Source organism: Xenopus laevis, chromosome 3S, assembly GCF_017654675.1.
Source record: "Xenopus laevis strain J_2021 chromosome 3S, Xenopus_laevis_v10.1, whole genome shotgun sequence".
Lineage (NCBI taxonomy): Eukaryota > Metazoa > Chordata > Amphibia > Anura > Pipidae > Xenopus > Xenopus laevis.
The window spans coordinates 23,691,802-23,718,889 of NC_054376.1; the positions used below are offsets into that span (position 1 = coordinate 23,691,802).

The window sequence follows — 27,088 nt, forward strand, 5'->3', positions numbered from 1 at the left end:
AAGACCTACTGGTAAATAAAGCAAACATATGCAGAAGTTGTCCTGTTTTACCAATATATGTTGAAATTGCTCATTAAATATGGCCTCATGCGGCCACAGGGTCTGCTTCCTCTGTAGTTACGCCCTGGGCCCTCTATGCCTGCCATAGAAATGGTTTAGGGAGCAATGTGCTAAGCCTAATTTAATACTGTGGTCCCATCAGTGATATCTAAGGAGACCTATCTCTAGCTACAGTCCTTTGTGGAGCACAAAACTGTCTTTCCTAGCATTTACTTACTATTTGTCAATTCTAGAACATAATCCTCACAAACCAAGGCCTTTATCTGAAAACTTTCACTAAAAGGGTTGTCCCTCTTGTCCAGAACTCTTTATTGGTCCATTTGACACCAGGATCTCCAGACATGTCCATCTGGGTAAGAAGATGGAGATCAAATATAAAGAACCACCCCTTTCTAATCATTTTCAAAGTGTGAAAGGAAGTGGTCACTAACTATATGGTCCAATAACATAGATATGTAAATAGGATAACTTTTATACAATTCTGTCTAGTAATTAGGGGAATTGTTCTAGTAGGGTATTTCCATCCATAGGAACTGTTAACAGGGAATGTTAAATCTATGAGCCCCTACAACTGGCATAGGTCTGAGGCATGAACATGCAGCACAAGTTACAGACAAGGAGCTGGATCAAGTCAGAGGCATGGGGAATTGGCAGAGGTTAGAGGTATAGAGAGGTGGCACAGGACACAGATAGAAAGCTGTACAGAGCTGGCACAGGGTGGTGGCACATAGCATGACATTTAATTGGATTTAACAATAAGTATCACATTCACACATTGTGAGATAGAAAGATGGTGTTCAGGCTTATTAAGAGATCAGAAATAGATAAAAATGACACATGAACTCAATATGATGACAAGTGATTAGCAGGATGTACCAGCAAAAGGTACCAGGTCACATTCATATGCAAATATGGGACACAGGTCACAATCAGACATAGCAAGATGACAGGACAAAAAACTGAGGGTAAGGAGGGTCACAAACAGACAGAAGTATGATGGGTCAAGATATAAGTGATGTGTTTTTTCCTCATAGGTTGATTGAGCTCAGTTGATGTCTCGAAAGACACAGTGTGGTGTCACAGGTCAACATCAGAATGTAACATGGATCATAATCAAACGGAGAGTATCTGGAAGTCTCACTCTCGGACCCAGAGAAGCTTCATGGGTCATAAAAAGACATATTAATTGACTCAAGGAGAGAGGAGAGACAGATCACCATATACACAAATGGTTGAAACACTGCACATCCAGACATAGAACTGACACATCAACATCAAATACAGAAAAGTTGTACCAGTCAGGGGGGAAACAAATCACAATTGGTTGTTGAAGTTCAACAAGTCACACTTGGACATGGAGAATTGTCATGGGTTGCAATCAGAAACAGTACAACAAGATCAAGGCTCCTTACAGGGAAGTGACAGGCCACATTCTGACACAACGACTTCTGTGTCCCCATAATAATGCCCATTCCCCACAGGAAGATGAGGATAAAGGAGAACACAAAATCCTATGAAAAACACTGTGATTCAGTCCATGGTGTGAATAGGCCCTTTGTGCCCGGAATAACAAGTGCTTCTGCTAATTCACCATTTCCCTGCCCCTGGCTCCAGAGGTTTGCCCTGCATTCGAGGACAGCGCAGAGCCACATGCCAGTTACATCACACTGATTATCCCATATAACCGCACTGCTGCCCACTGCAACCCACGCCAAAACATTTCTATTCCCAGCCTGTATTTGTCATTTCAATTCTCTTATCTGTTATTTTTTTTACATTCAGATAATATAATTATACAGCTCGAGTGGAGAGTAATCATACATGCATGGTGCACACTTTTTAAGCTTAATGCAATATTGCTGCTCTCATTTTTTTCAAATCTGATACATTTTATGGGGTAATTCCAAAGGCAGTCTTTGTCTTATACACACAAATTTCTATTATAATCATTTATAAATCATCAACCTATTCCACAGCGGGGTATGTAACAACTGGCACGCCATAAGTAACAAGGTCCCTGCTGTAAGAGGTTACATTCTATAAGGGAGTGGATAACTGAGACACAAGGCATTAAAGGGGTTCACATGTAAATGTCATAGACTGGCCAATTCTAAGCATTTTTTAAATTGGTCTTCATTATTTATTTTATATAGTTTTTGAAATGTTTGCCTTCTTCTTCTGACTCTTTCGAGATTTCAAATGGGGGTTGTAAGTCTACAAACGTATTATTATTATTATGTATCTTTCTATTCAGACCCTCTCCTATTCATATTCCAGTCTGTCATTCAAATCAAATGCATGGTTGCTAGGGTAATTTGGACCCAGCTTCCAGATTGCTGAACCTGCAAACTGTAGTGCTAAATAACTCAAAAAACGCAGATAAAAAAAAATTAAAACCAATTGCGAATTGCTTCAGAATATCACTCTCTACATCTTAAATCCCCAACCTTTTTCATCTTTAAGCCACATTTAAATGTAAAAAGAGTTGGGGAGCAACACAAGCAGGAACAATGTCCCAGGGGTGCCAAATAAGGGATTTGATTGAATATTTGGTAGCCCCATAATGGACTTGTAGCCTATAGGAATAATTTTTTGGCAATACACCTGTTTTTTTATGCATACTAAAGGTTAACTCAAAGGTGAACAACCCCTTTAAAGAACATAGCTGCATGGAGAACTTTATGTAGGAACAATATTGAGTACAGGGGGATAAAGACTTTATTAGGTGAACAAAGCTAGGTTGAGCAGGATGCAACGTGAGAAGACTCATGAGTAGGGATGGACACCCATAGACTTATATGCCGTCGTGCGTCAAAAACAATATAAAAAAGAGGCGCGTCAAAAAAATTTTTTGACGCCCACAGACTTCAATGGGCATCAGCGACATTTCGGGTCAAATTCACCCATCCCTACTCATGAGGATTTAAGTAGGGGAACTTGTAGAGGATAGCAGGACAGCATGTAGGCTTGGTGCAGGGGGTGAGCTTAAGGGTACATTTGAATGTGTGGTTTTGTGGAGTAATGACTGCCACAGGTAAGGAGCTGCTCTGGTGAAGGAATGGAGGAAAGGAGGAGATAGGCCTAAGAGAATTTGATTTCATAGTCTCTTATTTCCTCCTCACATACTCTCTTCTCATTCTTCCTTCTACCACTCTCTCTCTCTCCTTTCTCTCTCTTCTCTCTCACACTCCTCTTCTTACTAGCCTCCTTCCCTGCTTCATTCGATAACTCTCTCTTTTACTTTATCCCACTCTCCCACCACCTCCTTATTCTTACTCCATCTTTTCATTCATTTACTCACACGCTCACTCTCACAACCACTTATCATTCACACTCTTACATTTCCACCATCCAACACTCACTTTTGTATCTACTCTTACAATCTTTTTCCTTGCTCCTTCATTCCAATCCTCCTTATACCTACTCTATTTCCACTGACATTTACACCATATCACACATACTCTCCTATACTCTCCTTCTCTTCACTCGCTATCCCATACACTGCCACTGTCTTCTAATTACTTAGTTTCTTTCACTCCCTTCATTGTTTCTCGATCACACTCTCTTTTTCTCTGCTTTCTACTCCTCCTACAATCTTTCTCTGACAAATCATACACCTCTTACTTTCTGTAGTCATTCCCTCTCCTGCCATCAGTTTCATTCACTATCTTACCACTTTATGACTCTCATCTGAGTGCCAATTTCTTTATTTCTTTTTCTGTCAATACCCTGCACTTTTTCTGGCTATATTTGTTTCTATTATCTATTTTATCAATTCTCTTCAACTATCTCACAATTCCTCTTACACACAAACTCTCCTCCTCCTTTTCTTGTTCCCCCCTTTTGCTCACAACCCTCCCTCTCTCACAGTTGAGAAGCAGAATCTTTCGGCTCAGCATCTTGCTGTGGGATTTTTCTGCAATCAGCTCTTTCCCCTCTAAGGATGTCTGAAACAGGAGCCAGCACTAACACTGCTAGTTAGAAGTCTCGTTTGGTGGAGTTGGAGGACAACCAGGATTTCTCTGTAGGATTCCCCTGAACTGGACTAAATACCTTGGAAACATGAATGTGCTGACCCCAGTGGTACCCTGCAGCCTCTTCCTACTAGGTGAGTGCCAAAGCTTGGGATTTTATCACAGCTAATGAAAAGAAACTTACAACTTCAGTATTTACTGTATGAGAATTAGGGTCAGTTATTGGGCTCTTCAGTACAATTGGCTTTTTAAACAAACATCACTTGTACACTTAGGAAATAAATATACATGCTAATAAAATACGAGTGCAAGGCAACACCTTGCTGTGATTACTGTATGTACATCTCTCTGTAGCTGCAGTTCTATATCTATCTTTACAATGGGAAAAAAACTGCAAAAGTATCTGTCAAAAGCCATAACGAATGGCTACTACTTGACTAGAACACGGAATCCAGTTCTGCTCTGAGCTCTAGTTACTGTATAAAGAGTTTTGGTGTGTGTGCTGGAGCTTTATCCAATATGACTTAGCTGTGTGTATTTTAGTATAGAGGTCCCCTCTTTACTCTGAGTGATCTAAAAACTGGCTTTGCCCCCCCCCCCGCCTTTTTCAACTGCTTAAACCTAAGTATCCCTGCTGCTTGTCCCAGAGGATTGCTTACCAAATGCTGGCTCTATGATGTCATACTGCAATAGCATATCATTCATCATCCTCTCAGGCAGCTGTCATCATCGCCAATCTCATATATAGATATTTGTATACTGGGAAGATTTGGGACGAAAGTGAGCTATAGATTACAATTCATTTTTGAAAGCCAGGACGTCAACATTCTAATAATAATTATGGGAATAAATTAGACATTGCACCTGGAAAACAGTGTGGGAATTTGAAGAGACCTAATTAAGTGTAGCTAATGTAATGACGTGTTTCTATTTACTGAGGTCACTGAAAACATCTGAGGGGGCGCTAGTGAACACAAACTGAGCAAGATAAGCAAAAGTTTCTATGTAAAAGGAAGATTAATTGGTTTACGGAAAAATCTGAAGAGAGAGTGATACCAAGGAAACTTTGCAATGCAACGTTGGGATTTGCCGGTTCTGGGATAAATGAATGTAACAGACAATGACAGTACAGAGCCCATATAAAACAGGGAGGGATGCAGTTTTATTTACACTATACTGAAAGATAGATATCACGGATTGGAATACAAATAGCTGCATTATTGCACTGTATTCACAGATCACTGGTGTCCTTTGTATGGCTAGAGCTATCTATTTGGCGTCCATCGTGGGAAAGTATAGACACTTCAACCCAACAGATATACAGTAGACTACATGCAACCTTAACTTTTACTGCTTAAGGCTGCAGGTAATATATATCTGTTGGGTTCAATGGAGATAGAACTATCCTCCCACCATCCTTTGATAGCCAGAAGCTGTCAGGGGATTCTGATAGTTGCAGATCAAAAAACAGGATGGATCACAAATGAAAGAGTGTGATAGTTTGAGCTATCTGAGATTACGGCAATTTCTGAAATTTAGGCAATTTTAGGATATTGGAGCGCTGCCTTTTAAAAGGATTTTTATAGGATCCCCCTGCCCTCCACTAAACATACAGCATATAACCATATAGGATCTATTATTGGGACCTGTGGTTTTCCGGATAAGGAATCTTTCTGTAATTTTGGATCACCATACATAACGTCTACTAGAAATCGAAGAAAATCGGAAAGAAACCCAATAGGATTATTTTGCCACCAATATGGATTCATGCAGCTTGGTTACCATCAAACACAAACAACTGATTTATTATTAAAGGAAGAAAGGAAAAAAAGGAAATAATGTTTAAAAATTGGAATCATTGGCTTAAAATAGAGTCTATGTGAGACGGCCTTCCTGTAATTCTGAGCTTTCTGTATAACGGAGTTCTGGATAAGGGATCCTATACCTGTATTACCAAATGTAGATATGGGATCAGTTATCTTGAATTTTAGGGGCTAGGGTTTTCCATCTAAGGGGTCTCTTAAGGCTACTGAAACATTAAACACATATTGGTGTATTGCCATTAGCCACCAATATGGATTTATGCAGCTCAGTTACCTTCAAGTACAAGATACTGTTTTATTATTACAAAAAGGGTATTGCCATATTTTGGAGCTTTCCGGATAACGAGTTTCTGGATAACAGATCCCTCACCTTTCTGATATATCCAGGGTATCTTTTTCACCCCCATAGCTTATTGAATTTCACTATGTCTACAACCACAACATATAGTTAAATATAGGCAATACAATCTGTAAATGATATTGAGAAATAAATTCTACTGACAGTGTCAATTTCATATTACAACAGCCTGGGGCAATCCCATTTAAGTTCTTGTCTCCTTCTTTTTCTTCTTTTCAGAATTCTCTTCTTCTTTTCAGAATTCAGAGGAACGCTGGGAATTGAGTAAAAAATGTCATGATCCATAGAGTATATTTTACAGCTATTAAGTATTGTTGCTGGGGTTAAACCATTGTAATGTGATGAGTATTTTTGGTCATCCACGAGTGTGTATATTATTAACTCGTTCCCTTTCACTCTCGTACTTGTACTTGACCTTCCTAAGCAGCACATCCAGATGCTGCAGAATTATGTCTTTCAACACTTTCTAAGCCAAGTTCATTCATTTATATACAAAGTGACATTCAGGGATCCCTACACTCCTCAGTTTTCCATCCTGTTGTGCTTCTGTTACCTGTCTAAATTATGTATATAATTCCCAGTAACTGAGGTTTATATGGGGGGTCCCCTAAATCCCCAGGAGTGGGTAGGAGCTGATCCAGGCTCAAGGACAACTGGTGTCTTTGTAACTAAATCATAATTGTCCTTGATATTGCATATGGTTTGTATTGGAAACTAAGTGAATACTGTGTTGGGAACAGACTTATATGTTGAATTATGACATTGTGTCTTATATGTAGAGGATGCCTTAATTCATTCATGCATAGACAGTATCATACTCAAGACATTTGCTATACACTACCATGTCAAAGGCACAATCTATTTTTGAGCAATATATAACTAATTCTCAGCAAAGTGAGCAGCATGGAAGCACCCAGAATCATATATATATATATATATATATATATATATATATATATATATATATATATATATATATATATATACATACAGTAACTGTAACTAAGCATGTTCTGGTCTACACCTCTGCCATGTCAAAGGCACAATCTATTTTTGAGCAATGTATAACTAATTCTCAGCAAAGTGAGCAGCATGGAAGCACCCAGAATCATATATATATATATATATATATATATATATATATATATATATATATATATATATATATATATATATATATACAGTAACTGTAACTAAGCATGTTCTGGTCTACACCTCTGCCTTTCATACTTCATTATCTATTCGGGACAGGCATATAGTGATAGAGGTTGACTGATGCTCTTTGTAATATATTTGATATATGTGTTAAAACAGATCCGATTGATTTCTTTTTTTCTGGCAGGGCTAAAAAAATGCTTCTCCTTGAGGGGAAAAACATGTATTTATAAATATACTATCGCATTACTGTTTTTATTACATTACTCACACACCACTCAGCCATTGTCAGAATACAACAAGAAGGGTAGGTACGTGTGTTAGGGAATATTTATAATGCATTATGGCTTATGGCAAGGACGTAGAGCTGCTGGAAGACAACTTAGGGCTCAGCTAGATGGGCATTTTTGTCTGTGCCAACCTATCAAACTGTTTGTTCAGTTTGATATTGGTTTTTGGTGCTTGGAGCAGCAAGGGAGCATATTGTACAGTTATGGAAGTCATTATCCAGAAACCTGTTATTCAGAAAGCTCTGAATTTACGGAAAGACCATCTCCCATAGACTTCATTTTATCCAAATAATCCAAAATTTAAAAAATTTTCTTTTTCTCTGTAAAAAATAAAACAGTAGCTTGTACTTGATCCAAACTAAGATATAATCAATCCTTATTGGTAGCAAAACCAGCCTATTGGGTTTATTTAATGTTTACATGATTTTCTAGCAGACAAAGTATGAAGATCCAAATTACAGAAAGATCTATTATCTTGAAAGCCCCAGGTCCTGAGCAAAAATAATGCTAAGGGCAATAGGTCAGTTGTTAGTTCTGTATATGTATGGCTTTTTTTCAGTATATCAAGCAATTGTATTCCCTAGTTAAATTTTCTTGCCTTTGGGCCCCTATGATTCTGTGACCCAAGGTCAATTGCTCCATCTTTTCTATCCAAAAAAGAGATGGGGTGTTGAGATAAATTCAGAAGCTGGTTCTATCAATAGTTGGGTTCCTTCATTAAGTCTAGGCACAACAAATTGGTGGTTGCACCTACTTTGGTGCATAAGGTTTTGTGGAGCTCCACACTACGGCATGAGGGATCCTTGGGGTTAGCACCTGCTTTAAATAGCGGCAAACTTATGCCTGTGACCCATAATTGTGCCTTATTATGCTCAATTTGACAACTGGCAAATATATTTTCATTATTTATATAAGATATGCAACCAGATCGTAGCATGTGCAGTAATGCTGGGAAAGAAATATTGCATTGTTACAATCCTGATATTTTGCACTTTGCACTACTCCTGTAATAAATGAGCCCAACTGGGAAAACTTTTTTTTTTGGTGTTGGTGAGAAGTTGTCAAAAAAAAAAAAAAAAAGCCAGGGAGCCATCCTCTAGGAAAAGAAAGGGAGGGGGTCTTAAAATACAATAACACTTGTAGGGATTCACATATATACATTCCATCCCCCTGGGGGTCAGGGAAAGTCTTCATTTGGCTTGAGCTATTGAGAAGAGAAAGGCAAGCCTGTGTCTCCAAGCTCTCCAGCTCCGTCCAACGGATGACACGTTTGTTCATTACATGGTATGCAGGAGAGATGGATGAAACAGATACTCCCAAAGCATCCAGCTGGCTTTAGGATTACAATGGAAGACTTAAAGACAAGCAATGATAATTTGATTGAGGTGGTAACATTATTCTCATAAACCCATGGCCAGCGCTAAAGCCTTCATTGGCTTTTCCTGTAAATTGAATTTTCTAATTCTCTTTTATTTCTCCCCCTGATTATTTGTACAAATAAGTCAGTAAAATAGATCAATTAAAAAATGACCCACCAATATGCAGCCCCACCCCCACCAAGAAATATGTAGAGCATGGTAGAGTTCACAGGATCAGTTTTGGATTTGGGGGATTGCCTGAAACCCTACAAAGATTAAACCAACAGATACATTGGCAACTAATCAGATCTTTCCAGTCATTGTCTACCTTGTAGAAGACCATGGGCAGATTAATGCACAGGCTGCCTTAGGCTATAGCCTAGAAAATGCCCAGTATGACCAGGGGCCAATCTAGATTTTTAAAATCTTCTTTTCTTTTAATATTTAATTTTATTGCACTGCTGGATCAGGTCAGATGCACTTGCTGGGAGAAGAAGGCAGGCAAGGCTTATGTGTGAGTGCATCCAGATTTGTTCAGATCCAGTGATGTCACTGGTGTGCGCCAAACTTAAAGGGATACTGTCATGGGAAAAACATTTTTTTCCAAAATGAATCAGTTAATAGTGCTGCTCCAGCAGAATTCTGCACGGAAATCCATTTCTCAAAAGGGCAAACAGATTTTCTTATATTCAATTTTGAAATCTGACATGGGGCTAGACATATTGTCAATTTCCCAGCTGCCCCTAATCATGTGACTTGTGCTCTGATAAACTTCAATCACTCTTTACTGCTGTACTGCAAGTTGGAGTGATATCACCCCCCTCCCTTTTCCCCCCCAGCAGCCAAACAAAAGAACAATGGGAAGGTAACCAGATAACAGCTCCCTAACACAAGATAACAGCTGCTTGGTAGATCTAAGAACAACACTCAATAGTAAAAACCCATGTTCCACTGAGACACATTCAGTTACATTAAGAAGGAAAAACAGCAGCCTGCCAGAAAGCATTTCTCTCCTAAAGTGCAGGCACAAGTCACATGACATGGGGCAGCTGGGAAATTGACAAAATGTCTAGCCCCATGTCAGATTTCAAAATTGAATATAAAAAAATCTGTTTGCTCTTTTGAGAAATGAAATTCTGCTGGAGCAGCACTATTAACTTATGTGTTTTGAAAAAAATTTTTTTTCCCATGACAGTATCACTTTAACCTGGCGTAGAGAGCTTAGATGCACGTGTGCCTTGATCTGCACGAATTGGGATCCAGAGAAGCCTGGAAGGGGAGCCTGTGTAGATGTAGCCTAGCAGTCCCATATGTCATTAATCCACCACTGTAGAAGATTGATTAGAACTACAGTCAGACTGGCCCACCCAAATACCAGGAAAACTCCTGGTTGGCCAAATTGTCAGTGTCGCCTCCTGCTCAACCAACGATATCCTTTGTATGTCTATACCATGGCCATTGCCCATTTCTATATAAAAATAAAGAGGACAAATGAAGGGAGAAGTTACTAAGAGAATAAAGAAGATGAGTGAAGACAAAAGGTCACCAGACACCCCAGTCCAATACTGATCAAAACTTACAGCTAATTGGTTGCAAATGGCAACAGCACTGGAACATTGTAGCACCTAAGTGAAGGTGGCTATACATTGCTGATAAACGCTGTTTGGCCCCACAGCAGTTTATTAGGCTATATATGGGTCTCTCCTAAACCCTGATTGACTGACATCCTGCTAAAAAATCATCCTCATATCCATTGATCACATATCCTTTGGGCGAAGGCTGTCGTAGGTTCCTATGATCCGATTGTCCCAGATTGATCGGATCACTTCGATTTGGGCCAGTGCATTGGTAACCAAATAAGATAAAGATCCACAAATCTCCAAATGAGTGTATGTCAAGCTTTAGCAACTAAGCCCTTCTTGTAGACTGCATAGTCTTTTTGGCAGTGCCCTCTTTACCTTTTTGTATGTGATCTATATGTTCAGTGTGCACACTCAATAATTGCATGGCGTTGCAAACTATGTTGGCACTTGATGGCATGTGTTATTAGCAATAGTTAAAATAGAAGTGGCTGCAGCAGATGGGGACAGCCTAACTGTTTTGTTTGCAACACTAAACAGGCCAGTCTTTTGAGGGCTGTTCCCAGCCAATAAGGAATAATATGTGTGTGTTTAGATGTTGGACTTCTAACTCTTGTGATACTACAGAACTGGTGAGTCCAAAAAAAGGATCCATTTTCCTATTTCAACGATTTGTAGACAGGGTCCGTAATGTGGGTAGTCCCACACTCTAACATCAAGTTGTTATATGAAAAAGTGCAGGACTCCACATTGAATGATGGAAATTAATGAAACAATTCTTTGTCTCTGAGGGGCATAGTCGTCTGTTATTGCACAATTGCTGGGCTCACAGTTCCATGCTGGGCTCACAGTCATAGTGCTAGTTTGCATTTCAAAAACTACAAGGCAAAATAGACCCAAACGTTATTAGACCTTTTCTATATTTATTTCTGAACAGTTTTAATGATTATATTGGAGGAATTATCAAAAATCTACCTGTGCATGCACAAGCACCTATATAAATATATTAACGTAGCTGGTATGAATATAGAGTATGCAAAGGTCTCTCTCTCATTTTCTCTCCCCCCCATATCTAATTATGTAAGGAGATTTATATTTTATGCGTGTATGTATATGAAGAATATTCATGTAGGCTGGCGTGTACACTATTTTTTTGAATATAAAAACAATATCTAAATGGAACAGCCCAATTATGGATCTGGAAAATGCAATCTTTGGATTTTTCAGCTGTGAACACTATTTATTTCAACGAATAGGTTTCCCTTGAAAATCGCTGTAATCAAGTTATTATCCCTGCATTTTCAGAGCATGCTACATTCTATATGAACCCGGCACTTTGCAGATTTAATGAGTGTACAGTGAGAAAGATAAGCTCAGCCGTGTATAAACAGTGAATAATAGATACAGCTAGCACTGCCGATACAGCAGCATCAATAAAGAGAATATTAGAGGTGGATGTATAAGGAGTACTTGCAAGAACATAGGCATTTTAGGCTTATGCCAAATTGTGCTTAAAAATGGTGATAGTGAAGCACCAAATGAGACTGTGTAGCCTGTCATTTAGTGAAATAAAATCCACCTGTCTCCACCAGACCAATTTAACTTACTGACAGGTGGAAAAAGCCCTATGTGCCATTGGACATTGAATAAGGCTAAAAATGTTGTACATCATGTTTTGGGCTTCTATGTCAGTCCAATGCAACCACAGCCCTTTAGCAGTACAGATTATGCCTTTAAAGATGTCCACAATAGTTCTCCATCTTCTTTTTTACTGACGCACTGCGCATGCTTTGTGCTGCTGTCATTTACCTGAGTGTAAAGGCCCATACACAATATTCTGTAGACACATAAAATATATTCCATCAAACAAGGATGATTAAAACTCAGAGCAGAATGTAATAATCGTCCATATAGCATCAGCTTTATGACAGATGAACCTCATTTTCTGATTAGGAATTTTCCACAGTCCCTAAGCTTAGCTTCTCTACAGCGGCCCAGAGCACACTGAGCATGGGCAGTGTCACTGATACTCAAAGATGACCTAACAAGGTCCAAGATGGCGAGCTCCTGTTAATAGATTTGAAGGCCTGCATCACTACTGTTATGGTGCTGCTGAACATTTCTGCTTGTATAGTAAGTTAAAGATGCAAAGTACAGCATTCCTAGCTAAATAAATTTTAGGCTTAACTTCTCCTTTAAGTTCGGAAAAAGCTTTGGTGGAATACAGAGGAATGAGAAGGGGGCATGGGAATGGAGTTGGTGAGTAACATGATGGTGGAGTAAGCTTTAGAGTAGGATGTAGGGTGCAATATGGAGTTTGTCACTATTAACTATAAATGGGCCATTCCTGTTCTGTGTATCCTGTGCATGTAGAACGGCAGCTGCTTGCCCAGATGGCATTTGTCACTTTGAACAACATATACAATAGTGATTTATTTGATAGATGGTATATATATATATATAGATATATATATTGCTACAAGTACAGTATATTTGTAGATCCAGCCCAAGCTGCGGTGTTCAGCTCTGCTATTTATATGTATGTATAAAAGCTGTAGGACGTGTAAGCTCATTTGGGGCCAGCATCGTGGAGGTTTCTCAGCAAGGAGCCATTTAACTGGAGATTTAAATACTTACTTACTCACTTTAACGTGATTTTACAAAGGGATTCTTCTGAGAATGTCACCACCTCATGCATATGGGAACTTAGAATGAATGTAGAACTCATATTGAAAAAAAACCATATGGTTCATGACCGAAAAAAAAATATACATTGTTCCAAGACTGGGAGAGCAGAAAGGGATAGACAGACCATGATTTTGTAGTTACGTTTAGAAAACAAACCATTGAAAATTTGTAATTGGAGAGTTGTTTAGAACAACGTTTTCCTTCATCAGACACATGGGGGCAGATTTACTAAAGGGAAAAGTGGCTAATGCTAGCGACTTTTCGCCAGAAATCACATCAGCAGGGACATTGGCAATTCACAGGTGCAGACAACAGTTCTCTAGCGAAATAAACCATCGCTAGCGTTCGTTTGTACTCTAGCCAGGTGACTTTTCTCAAATTGCAAATTCACCAAAATGTAATTTTTACTGGACGTTCTTTTGCCAGAGTTGACTTCACCACCTCAGACCAGGTGAACTGCTAAAATGAAGCTAGATCTTCCTCAATCTTATGTCACTTACATCATATCCTGTCTGCCGAAAATGCATTAAAGTTGAAAAAATTCTGGCGCCTTTTCCTTTTTTAAGTGAGATTGCCTGCAAAGGTCCTAACTTCAACTTTTTGGGGTTAACATTTTTCCCCCAGACATTTGAGACCCGTGGAACATTCATTTTACAGTGGGCTCGTGTATGGCATAAGATTAACTCTTTTGTCTTTATTAAGGTTTCTTGGACATTTGTAATAAAAAGTTGCGACTTCAAGCATTTGCACCATCTCTAATAAAGACGTCCATACAACTTTAATGTACCCACCCTATATAAATTGACCTAAGCGTAAGCTCACTAGCGACTTTTTTGCAAGGCATCAGATGAAGTGCCAGAAAGAGGCATGAAACGCGTCAGGTGACCAAACATGTCATAGGGTAGGAGTACAACTGTAATGGATGCCTGTTTGTTGTTTTTAAACACCGAAATAAAGCTGGATTTTTGGTTTTATTATACACGTTTGAAATGGTTTTCTCAACTACCACCATGTCAGAGGGAAGCCTCAAGGGATGTGGATGTGCTATTCATGGGTCAGAAAGGAGCAGGGATTGCAGGAGTGGAGGTTTGGGGGCATAGGCATTTTTTAAATTGGGTCCCTTGGCTAATTGTTGGCAAAGCCCTTCACCAAACAATTAAAACCCCATGTGGAGGGGGCCCTGCTAACGTAGTAATATAGGGCCCCACTGATGGTGGCTCTGCTCATGTTTGTTAAACCCCTGTGTGTAGAATTGTGTTTAGGCAGCCACTTTAAATTGCAGTATTCTTAAATTTATATTGAAAAATAATGAATCATTTTACCCATGGGCTCCCTAAGGTCCCTGGGCTCCTGCTCAGTGTGGAGTCAAGAAAAGAGTGGAAACGCTATCCTATGTAGCACCTCAAACTTCATGTTATAGTTTTAGAGGACATTCAGCTACATGTGGCATACCCCCATAGCTGTAGGTACACCCCCATTCTTAGGAGAAATTTGCATAAAAGACGAAGACCTTTAAAGAGCACCTTCTACTTATTTAACCATCTGTAAAATTTGGTTATATTTTTAATTATGAAATAGACATGGCCCTGGAATTCAGAGGAACAAAAATATTTTCTAAATTTTCAGATTTTGCCTTCATGTTTAAAAATGTTTTACTATAAAAGCAGAATATCAGATAGTACTGGATAGGTATCCGATAGGAGAGGCATGGTAGATAAGCAGATGGTAGGGATGATGTTACAGGCAGGCAGAACAGGATCATGTCAAGCCTGGGAAGAACAATAGCATTTCATGTCAGCAGTCATTGTTTGTTTTGAAGAGATCAGCGACATGTTAAGCCTAGATCAAGATGATAGATTTGAAGGGAAGGCTGGCTTATGGGTTTTATTAGAGAAGATGGGATATCGTGGTCTGTAGATGACTTATATGCAGAGCCGTAAAAATGGCATGTAATCCCCCGAGAAATTGTCCCAACAAGCAGCCCAGAGATATTCCCACTATTAATAGGGAATGGCGAGGAGAAGACTGACTGCAAGCGGGAACAGCATTGTTATTATAGTCTCTGCCTGGCCAAGTTTTCATGTCTCGTCAAACACACTAAGGCTCAAAATCCTACAGTGTTCTAAAGACGCTAAAATCTCAGCCATAAAGCATAGTTTCCTGTGCAAACACAAATGGAATATCATTGTCTGAGCAATTTTATTTCCGTAACAATTTCAGTTTAATAACCACAACACAACTTTTTTAGGTTTTAAAGGAAAACTATACCCCCCCAACAATGTAGGTCTCTATACAAATACATTGCAAAAAACAGTTCATGTGTTTATGCAAAACAGTTCATGTGTTTCCTGCTTCATGTAAATGAACCATTTTCATAATAATATACTTTTCTAGTAGTATGTACCATTGGGTAAATAAATAGAAAGCAGCCATTTTAAAAAATAAGGGCCACCCCCTGGGATCATATGATTCACTGTGCACACAAACAAACCAACAAACCATACTTGTTACAGAGTCTTTTGCTTCCACACTTCTTCCTGTTACAGTTAGAGCTGCAGTATTTCTGGTCAGGTGATCTCTGAGGCAGCACACAGACCATCACGAAATGAGATGTAAAAGGACAATATTTACTTAAGTATATAATGCCAGTTATCTACAGGGCAGGTTTGAAAGTCCCATTGGGAGAAGACTACATCAATGTGCCACTGTCGTTGGGTCACCAGAAGCTACACTGCTTCAAAGGTCTGATTAGCTCAAGTTGTCCCTGCATCTGGCAGGCCAAATCAGATGTCAATATCACTAAACAAGCAGATTCCACTGTGTATGAGCAAGTTGACAATAGGGAAGAAACAGCGAGTGGGCAGTCCAAGTAGTTTTGTCTTGGGATGGCTCTAGAGTTGCCAGCCAGTTGGCTTTTGAATCAAACAGTCCAGTTTTTACATGGGTCATCCACTTTCAAGCTGCCCAATAGGGTTTCCTAGGTCTGAAACCTGGGCATAACTCCACCAGTATTTAGACTCTTGTTGAAAAAGGGGTGTCAGGAAAGAGCTGGAGATACTTGTCTCAGACTGTAGTAAAAAAACACTAGGGAAAATCAGAATGGTGTAATAATACAGGTCAGGTAAAAGTTTCTGCTGAGACCGATAAGTCTGTACAGATGGAAATGATAGCATTTTAACATAATTTTTTTTTTCCCTCCAGCTTGTTTTTATTATATCAGCAGTTTTAAACTGATGTACCAGGTGTGCCCCCTGTGGTTGTGTACTGGAGGTCACTAGACAGAATGGCAAAAGCTTAAGTAACTGATGCAGGAAGCGTCTACCGATGCTGCTCTGCTCAGTTCTATCTCTCCTGTCACTTATGGTTGGAAGAAGTGATTACCAGTGTCAGACAGGCCCACCGGGATACCAGGAAAACTCCCAGTGGGCCCAGGTGTCTGTGGGTCCTTTTGCTGCTAAACAGTTGGCCTATTTCATGGGCATTCCCTATTTCTTTGAGAACAGAGGCTAAATAGATGGAATAATAGATTATAGTATGCAAAGAATAGAGACTAGGAGAATAGAGGGTGAGTGAGTAGAAGAAGAATAATAGTACTGCGAGTGGGCCCCTTCTCTATGGTTCTTTGATGGGTCCATGGTTTAAGGTTTTTGGGTGGGCCCCTGGTGTCCCAGTTCCAACACTGGTGAGTACTTTGCTAAAGGATACCTACAATTAGTATATTGTTAAATGGTAAATCTGAAAATAGTTAGGAAAGAACTTTGTGGGAGAAACTGGTTGAGACCAGAGGGAAGAGAACACATTTCAAATGCACTTAAAGGAACAGTTCAGTGTGACAAAACAAACTGGGTAAATAGACAGGCTGTGCAAAATAAAAAACATTTCTAATATAGTTAGTTAGCCAAAAATGTAATGTATAAAGGCTGGAGTGACTGAATGTGTAACATAAATAGTCAGAACACTACTTCCTGCTTTTCAGCTCTGTAACTCGGAGTCAGTCAGCGACTTGAAGGGGAGCCACATGGTACATTTCTGTTCCGTGAGTTTCCAATTGATCCTCAGCATTCAGCTCAGATTCAAAAGCAACAGATATGACCTATGTGCCCCCCCTCAAGTCTCTGATTGGTTACTGCTCGGTAACCAGGGTAACCAGTCAGTGTAAACCAAGAGAGATAAAAAGCAGGAAGTAGTTTTCTGGCTATTATGTTAGACATCCAGTCACTCCAGCCTTTATACATTACATATTTGTCTAACTAACTATATTAGAAACATTTTTTATTTTGCACAGGCTATCTATTTACCCAGTTTTTATTTTTACACTGAACAATTCCTTTAAATGTGTATGGAGGGCTGAAGATGAATTTACCCCAGCCTTCTTCTGATGACATTGAAAAGATGATTTAGAAAGCTTCATGCCCTTATTAGCTGTCCAGTAACACTAAAATAGATAAAATCTGACTTTTGGTTGTTATAGAAACATTATTGCAGGCTAAAGAGGGAAATGGCAAATGTAGCTCAATTTAATTAAACGTAAGGCTATGTAATTAGTCTGCAGTGACATGCACGCTTCTTATTCATTAATTGGATAAGAGATGGAAAATCATGCAGGTATCATTGTGAATAGCAGGAGACAGCACTGTTAGTAATAGAGAGAGCTGATACAATCCTAGCATACACAGAATGGACAACAGATTGTATCAGTAAACAAAGTGAATAAAGAATTGAGTTTCAGGACTCAATTAAAAAAGATTAACGTAAATGGAAGTGGGTGCAGGGAGGGGTGACATTACTTAAGGTCATGGGGGGGGGATTAAACTATACAGAGACATTAGGGAAGTTGGATTTTGTGCACAAAGGAGAAGCACTTTTGATGTAACAAGATGAACATGTACAAATAAATACAAGATCAATATAACAATCTGCCTTGATAAAGCTTTTAAACGAAACGCGCGTTGGCGAGTCACTATTATCTCTGGTTTTTAACAAACTTTTTATCTATGGTTCATTACGAGTGGTTTGGGTTCATCCATTGTTGCTACGGTCAACTTTATATCTCCCAATTCTTCTTTCCATTCTAAGGGGCCAATGATTTGTGGCTTTTCAGGTCTAGCATAGCCTCAATTAAGATCAGGGCAAGTTAATTTACGAGGCCACAGTCTCGGTTACCCTGTCCTGCCTTCTCCTTTGTGGTGTCCCAGTCTTAGTAACTATTAGGCAGCTAGCTTTGGGACAGCTCCACCGTCTATTTTTTCATTATATCTTCTACTTTACTGCAAGACTGTAGCACTTTGTTTGGCCTTTTCCCAACTCCTGTATTATATTTGTATTTATATTTAAATATTTATGAATTGGCTTGGGAATTAATTGATTTGGGAAGTGATTGCTGCTGTTTATTCTGGTTACTAAAGTTATTGCTAAGGAAGGTCAGTTAGATCAGAAAGTGTGTGTACATGCACGGAGATAAGGAGGTGGACCAGACAGAGAACCAAATAAAAGGTACAAAATGAGCAATGAAGGAGTCCACTTCGCACCCCTCCTGAGACAAGGGTCAGCAGCAGGTGCAAGTCATTGAGTGGAGACAGGTGCATTGTTGGATATAAATGATGTCATGAGTTTCATGTTTCATGCAGTTGCCTACTGTTCTGTACATTCAGTGGCACTTAGCAGTGGACACTTTAACCCACTTCCTTAAGCAACTTGGTTAATTTGAAAGGGAACTGCAGAATATCGTTCCTTGAATGAGATAGAGCTGTGATTGATGAGAATCAGGTCAGTCCACTGCTTATCTCTAATAAAGACACAAACTGGGGAGGATCTTTTAAAGGAGAAGGAAAGGAAATTTACATTGCCAAAAGTTAGGCAAAATAAGTGATTATATTTACTTACCTGACACCGGTCTGGGGTTCTTCCAGTGAGCACTCCAGAGTGATCCTCTTTCTTCTTCTTCGGGTTTGCAAATTTCACAGGGCAGATAAATGTGCAGTAGAATGAAATAGCTGGGTTTTTTATTGAAGTTCAGCTTTTTACTTGCAAGAAGACCAAGGAAGCAGGAAGAGGATTGCTCCATGGTGCTCACTGGAAGAACCCTGGGCTGGTGCAGATTAATTCTGATAGGAACACTGGCCAGAGGTTTCAGGTAAGTAGATATAATCACTTGGGGGTGCCTAACTTTTGGCAGCCCCAATGTAATTTGCCTGTCCTTCTCCGTTAAAAGATCCTCCCATAGATCCCATGTTAATGTGTAGCCCATATTTACATTAGGTGCCAGTGCATAAGGGTGGGTGCCTAAACAATCAAACATGATACAGGTATAAGATATATTATCTAGAATGCTTGGGACCTGGGATTTTCTGTATTTTGGTTCACTGTACCTTAAATCTGCTAAAAATGGCATCAGTAAATTAAAGCCAATACGATTTTGGCCTCCTTGAATTAATTATACTGTATCTTAGTTGGGATCAAGTACAAAGATTATTTGCTAAAAATGTATTCTATGGGAGATGGCATTCCAATCATTTGGAGCTTTCCAGACAATGGGTCTCTGGATAAGGGATCCCTCACCTGTATCATGGTAGTACCAGGGCCTGAAGGAATCCGCCTATTGCTCAGTTTTAGCCACACTCTTATTTTAATCTTCTAATGTTAATATTTAAACACACTCCAGCACTGTAATTATAGGTCATTAAGTATCTGTGTCGTGGTATCTATGTTTCATTCTTGTTATCTTGTATTGGAGTGTGAAGTTGGTTTGGTCTAGTATTCCCCAACCAGTGATTCGTGAGCAACATGTTGTTCACCAATCCCTTGGATGTTGCTCTCAGTGGCGTCAAAGCAGGTGCTTATTTTTGAATTTCAGGCTTGGAGGCAAGTTTTAGTTGCATATAAACCTGATGTACTGCCAAACAGAGCCTCCTGTAGGCTGCCAGACCACATAGGGGCTACCGAATAGTCAATCAAAGCCTATAATTGCCACCCTCAGGAAATCTTTGCATACTTATGTTGCTCTCTAACTTTTAGAACACTTGGATGTGGCAAGGGTTAAAAAGGTTGGGGATCCCTGGTCTAGTAAGTAAGCTATGCTCTGTTAGTGCTGACATACCTATAGTATTTATATGTATGCCCTTAATTTGAATCCCAACTAGGTAAAACATAACTATATATATATATACAGTATACCCCATTGTGAATGGGACATATGGCATACCCTCCTACACAGAGAATCCATATGAAAGCAAATTGCCCATTGTTTTGCTCTGTATTCACATGTGCACGTTAAGGAGGGCTCTGTGTGCTGGATTTTTGTCCTGGTGCTACTTGCAAAGAGCAACATTCCCCGGGTGCAAGTGCTTCTTACATATGAGCACTAAGGGGCATGTTCTTGTGCCCTTAGTGCTGTAACAATTGCACTAAAATAACCCCCAATATATCATGTAAACTGGTATCCACTATGAATGTTAGGGTCCATGTACTATGCAAAATGCACAAGGAGGGCTAAGGGCCTCATCATCCTGGACCTTAAAGCTCCATGCATTTTTGATGTTATAAAGCACAGAGCTCATTGCTGTCTGGGACTCTTGCACCTTGCATATCTCAGGGCCCCCTAGTTTTTTACTTGCATTTTCTGAACGATAGGCAAGCTATGGACAGTGCAGCTCATCTGCCTACGTACTCCTTCTGTTTGCAGCTGATAGCAAGCTGGGCTGCAGACTAAGAAACACATTTTGTGCTCTATTTAAGGAGCACATCAGAACAGGGCAAGGTACGTTGTGCAAAAAGCAGGTTGCATTGTCTCCAGTTTTTGCTTTGTGCAGCATGCAAATGCATCATAAATTGTTATGCGAACACTGTTTGCAACCCCATTAGGGTAAGCTTAGCCTGCATTTGCAAAATCAGCGACCCTGCTGAAAAATGGAGTGTTTGAGATACACAGCAGACTTTATTCCTTGGAAATTCATAGAGATAAATGTTCCCGATGTGCAGAATAACTGAGTTGGTCTGTGGAAAATGGTCTGTGTCCATGTGTGTGCATGCAGCATTTCACTCGTCTAGCTGTACAACGCAGAATGTATTTCTCACTCTGCAGAAAATCATAGCAAGAGGTCTCCAAAGGATTTATTTATGCAGACAAAAGATTTCCTTATTCCCATGTGCAGAGTCTTCACTAGAAGGAACTGTGCAAACTCCTTAATGCAATCTAGTGTGTGTCAATTTGAGAAGTTATTTCTGAAGGTCACCTCTAAAGTCCCAATCATCCCCCTTCTTTATCTTGCACGTTGTCCCACATCTGTCCCCATGATGTGCCCATTCTCTCCATCAGAGCTCTGAGCCCCCACAGGATTTCATTAGGAACCAGTGCAAAAGCGCAGCAGCCAGGCTCGGCAAAAGTACTAATTTATAGAAGGTACACTCCATGGGAAAGATTCTGCTCAGAGTTCTGCTCAGCAGAAAGGAGGGCTCACTGAGCAGGGCTCTGCATGGCGTCGCAGAGCAAAGGGCAGAAACAGGCTGCCAAGATAATGGTCAGGAAAAGATTTGCGAAAAAGAAATGTAAGAAAAATCTTCAGATCATCCTTCTACTATCCATTCCACTTGCACAGCAGATCAGTGCTTGTATTAACAGAACTGCATTAACCCACATCTAACGAGAGATCAACATATCAATTCTTTACCACCAAAGAAGGGGGGTCAATAAACCATGCTCTCAGTGGTTGTTGGATTTTTTTTTTTTTGCCCCTTGGAGGTTCTGCCTTTAGTTGGATCTCCCCCTTATTTTATAACAAGGCTACAGGTCTAGGAAATGTTGGTATATCAGTTGTTAGTCAGCCATAGTCCCAACTATTTATATAACAGCAAATAAATGTTAATCCCAAATTTCACTGTAATTTACTTTCATGCTGGGCTTTCACGTGTATCTAGAAGAAGAGATAAACGTGGCAACACTTTCGTAGCTAGCAAGGTTACCCCCAACCAATAGTCTTCACCTCAATAACACTACCACGCTCCACAATGTTACCTTGCTCCTTGGAAGCCCCTTAACTGGACAATGCTATGGTACTTCCTATTTGCTGTGACCCCACTGTCCTTCCACCCCCTTTAACTATTTTATCCATTATAACAGAACTGGGCTTCAGAACTGTCCGCTCTCACCTAATATTTCAGACCACCCCCTCCAAGTACGCAGCCTTCATATTCCCATTGGGTCTGCTCACTTGGAGGGGGGCTCAAATATTAGATGAGAAAGGCCAGTTCTGAAGTCCAGTTAGTATCATGTGGGTAGTAGTACCTTCCTGTATACCCCTTAAAAAATAACAGGACAACAGCACAAATAAACTCTTTGTATACCTGCGGACTTGCTATAAGCTAAGTGGGTCTGAACCAATGGTGGATTTTAAGAGTTTCTAATGCTTATTGTCCTTAAATCTTGCTGATGATCTTCCTCCTGTCCCGATCTTTCTCCTTTTTTTGACCCCAATCATCCATCTACATACAGTAGTTTTATCCCAATTCCAGAGGAAATCACCTTATTTAAACCCCTAGATAAGGAGGGTCTGAACAAATGGTGGACCTGAACCACGAGGTTAGGTTTGACACCTGAAAGTATAAAAACCTCTGTACTATATTAACCCCCTATCATCACACTCTTCCTATTAAGACCTTTACACACATGTCCTTTCTTTATCATTATACTTTCTTTTCATTATCCCTTGTTTTTCCTCCTTTGTGACCCCAAGCTCTCCACGTTACCCAAATTCCAGAGGGCCTCCTCCTTAGATGTTCCACCACATTCCCTTTACCGATACATAGTTCCTCCATGCCAGATGATTCCATCCACCCCCTCCTCAATGCTGCAAACCCCTTCGCCCTCTTCCCAGGATAACTGATAAGGCAGTTTTACTAAGTGCTGTGCTGGGTTAACAAAAATGTAATTCAGTCCCCTCAGTGACTATAGAGCAAATGCCACTTCCATGGGGCTCAGATAAGGTCTGAAAAGGAAAAACTTAGGGAGGAGGGGATTGCTCAGAACAAACAGCAGTGTATTGGAAGAAAGAGAAGGGTCGCTACTGACGTAAATTTTTGCGCAGAGCAAAAAATATGTTTTTGGGCCCCAGCCTCAACTGAGCCCCTTGCCCTGATAAAACTTCCAATAATTTGATAATTGATGCTTATTGTCATTATGCTGATCTTCATTACCCAACATTATCTGACGTTAGCTTAGGATTCTGGGCGGTGTAGTTAAACAACAGATAGATGTCAGTGTATTGCATACTAAATATTATTTTCTCAGGATTGCCTTGGGCTCTGTCATAAAAGAAGGGGCCTTGAAGTGAGCTTGTGAACTTCTTTATCTGTAATAAGTGCGAAATGACTTAAAAGCGTCTCCAACCATCAATAGGAAGCGGTTGGTGAGATGAATTCAAGTGTCAGATTTGCCCAATTTGGATGTGAATGTGGGCAGTGTGTGAATAAATTGTTCCCTGACTGCTTTGTGCCAAGTCTGTCACCATTAGCAAGTGCAGATTAAAGAAAGGTGCCATGTTCGAGTAAAATTAGATGGAAAAATGTCAGAACTTCACACTTCCCTTTCAGTCTTCCCTCTAACAAGACACAAGGGAAGGTCACTCTATGATCCACCACAGGGATTTCAGGACAATTCCTTGCTTTTGACCCTGGAAAATATCTCTAAAACTATAACTAGAAAGCAGTTCTTAATGCTCCCAATTACTAACACAAAATGTAGCTTTGTGCAGTTACCCCAGAGTAACCTATCAAAAACTGACATTCATTGATTGATCTACACTAGATCATCTCTGTGTAAGTGCTAAACACGGGGCTTAGAAAGGAATTGTAATAATCATGCCCATTCTCCAGCAAGTCATTTACAATAAGGGCAATGAAGCGGTTGAGCTGCCAGGTACAATGAACAGTTTCAAGGACTAGATTCCTCTATAGCAATTTAGCAAGACCATAGCGTTGGTAACCTACAGTAGGTTAAATTTTAACAGTCAGCTCTTTATGTATGCGGTTCTGCTGTTAACAATGACATCAAAGCAGCCCTAGGAGGTTGAGGGACCCAGTGCAAGCTTTCTGGTGTGGCAACAGTTTGATGAAGGGCTTTAAAGTCCCCATGAACAATGTGAGGTACAGAATGGATTTGCTGGGATGAAAGTAGAAGAACCTGACTGGACTGCACAAGCTCCTGATCTCAATCCAACCAAACGGCTGTGGGAGGAATTGAAACTACATTGCGAACCAGGCCTGATTTCCAACATCTCAACCTTCTAATTATGAATGGAAAGGAATCCTACCAATAATGGCCCAAGGATTCTTAGAAGAGCAGGGGGAAAAGCTGTTTTGAAAGCAAAGAGTGCTCCAACTTCATAAAAATACCCTCAGTTCTATGATTCTTAAACTTAAACCAAGGGCATATTTTTGAATTGGTCCTGAGTACTTAATGGATAACTTTAGCCTTACAGTGTACACATAAACTTGATCTGCTTTTGCCCTATACATAATTTTAATGAACTGGGGCTTAAAGCTAGAGGGCTGGGCAGGTGAATAAATAATATGCAAAAAAGTGAGGTTGTACCTCCTTGGGTTTTCCTGGATATTATATGCCCTTTGGATGTCACATTTGGACCAGTAGGCTTGAAAACAAAAACAATTTAATTGGTTACTTTCATATGCATCTCTTTACCTTATCTGTCCAATTTTTGGGCCTTAGAGGTTTACATTATTTCTTTATCCATACAATTTAAGGTTTGTTGGGAACTGCTTATAAAATAGTTGCCAAAGACTAGTCCTGGACATGGAGCAATGACATCACTTGGGCTCTGGACTGGAGATTAAAACCATTACTGGTGTAACTGGTACAATTTTTATGTATAGTTTTTACAGCACCTCCAAATAATTGGTTCCAGTGAGATCTCTGTATAACAGGATCAAAGACCTTGACTTTCACTGCTGGTGCTTTGTCTAACTAATTGTTGTGTTCTTTCTTGATCCCAGCCTTCCTCCACTGTTCCATTGCTTTTAAAGCACTAAAAATAATCATTGTAAATACCCCGCAGTCTGTTAGGTTCTGGTCTCTTGGAATATGTTGCAAGACTTGTTTGGGATTCATCAAATCATGTTAAACTCTTTCCAGAATATTGACTAAACCCAAACATTAGTTAGTACATTTTAATTCCTATTATTAATTCTATTCTGCCTTGTTTGTAGGGGTTGTTTTTAACAGATACCATTCGACTGATTTATGCAAAATTTCAGAGATCTATTTCTTAAACACCTAAATTTCTCTCTTTTTTTCAGCTCAGGCTGCTCTTTCTTTCTCTCTGTCACCTCCTGTCACCTGGCCATCACATACGGACTGTGTCCATGCCAATGAGCTGTGTACGGCAGACCAATCCTGCAGCTCACGGTATAGAACATTACGTCAGTGTTTGGCTGGGAGAGATCGTGATGCTCTGCTGTCCAGTCAGGAATGCAAGAACGCCATGGAGGTGCTTCAGGAGAGTCCACTTTATCTGTGCCGCTGCCGCAGAGGCATGAAAAAAGAGTTACAGTGTCTTCAAGTCTACTGGGGCATCCATGCTGGTCTGACTGAAGGTAAGATCCTATGGGCTATATTTAGGGTTAGACTTGTTTGCCAAGATAAAAGATCTCTTGGTTCTTATAGGCCTCATCCTTGAACAAATCCAACTACAGCTTATAGAACGCCTATATTGTCTATCATTTTCTCATGCCTGAGCATGTTATGGAGACATTAAATGACCCAATTAAAAATAATTTGCACATGGCACATATAAAGGTAAATCGTATTTTGTCTGGAATATTATAATATGTTGGGAGAAGGTAGCGGGTCCAAAATCCAGTAGTCACTACCAGTTCATAGTGATCTAAAGGGCTGTGGATGCCAATATCTATCTTCTCTTCTAGGAGATGAGTTCTATGAAACGTCCCCATATGAGCCAGTCACTTCCCGTCTATCGGACATCTTTCGGCTGGCATCGATCAACTCAGGTAAGTAGTTATTACAGGAAGGCATGGTAAGATAAAATATAGGCAGGTAGAGAGTAACAAAGAAAGAAAGGAGACATTAAACCTATTACCTCTCCCTGTGTCCTGGCCCAGGCTCACATAGACCAGTTATATGTTGTTGAGGGCAGAAGACCAAGAATAACTAACTTGATGGATGGTGAGGATAGAGACCAGTAATAGCTCGGCACCCGAAGGAGAGAGGCATTCTAGTAATAGTCCATGTGGCTGTAACTTAGAACTGCAATGTGTAGGTTTGTATTCTGGGGTTAGAAGTAAATCACATATATAGTAGCTGGGTGTGCTGCCAGTGAGTAGCAAATGATATACTGATTTTATTATAATGCAATATGTCAGGGTGCATGCAGATGAAAATAAGCATGACATTCTGTGCTCCGCAGGTTCTGAACCTGTCTCTTCTAAACATAATGCCTGCCTGGACGCTGCCAAATTCTGTAATGTGAATGATGCATGTAAGCGGCTCCGTTCCACCTATATATCAACCTGCAACACAGGAGGAGAAGGCGAGAACTGTGCCCGACGCAAGTGTCACAGAGCCCTGAGGACTTTTATTGAGCGAATTCCAGCAGATCTCTCCTATCCCCTTCTATTTTGCCCTTGTCGAGACCAGCCCTGTGCAGAGCGACGGCGTCAGACTGCAGTGCCAGAATGCTCATTCAAGCGCCCAGAGATGCCCAACTGCATGGAAATTTGGTCAAACTGCAGGCAGGACCCTGTGTGCAGGTAACATATGCTCATTTGTATAGGTC

At 40.0% G+C, this 27,088-nt stretch overlaps 1 protein-coding gene across 1 annotated transcript in view; it reads left to right on the forward strand.

The window, feature by feature from the left end:
• Positions 1 to 3,575: 3,575 nt before the first annotated feature.
• Positions 3,576 to 27,088, forward strand: part of gfra2.S (GDNF family receptor alpha 2 S homeolog) — a 35,496-nt gene continuing 11,983 nt past the window's right edge. Inside the window, exons 1-4 of the mRNA XM_041588102.1 lie at positions 3,576 to 4,168; positions 25,593 to 25,889; positions 26,220 to 26,303; positions 26,720 to 27,062. Of these exons, the coding sequence (XP_041444036.1) occupies positions 4,123 to 4,168; positions 25,593 to 25,889; positions 26,220 to 26,303; positions 26,720 to 27,062 (770 nt within the window). The 5' untranslated portion in view covers positions 3,576 to 4,122. The remainder of the gene's footprint in view (positions 4,169 to 25,592; positions 25,890 to 26,219; positions 26,304 to 26,719; positions 27,063 to 27,088) is intronic.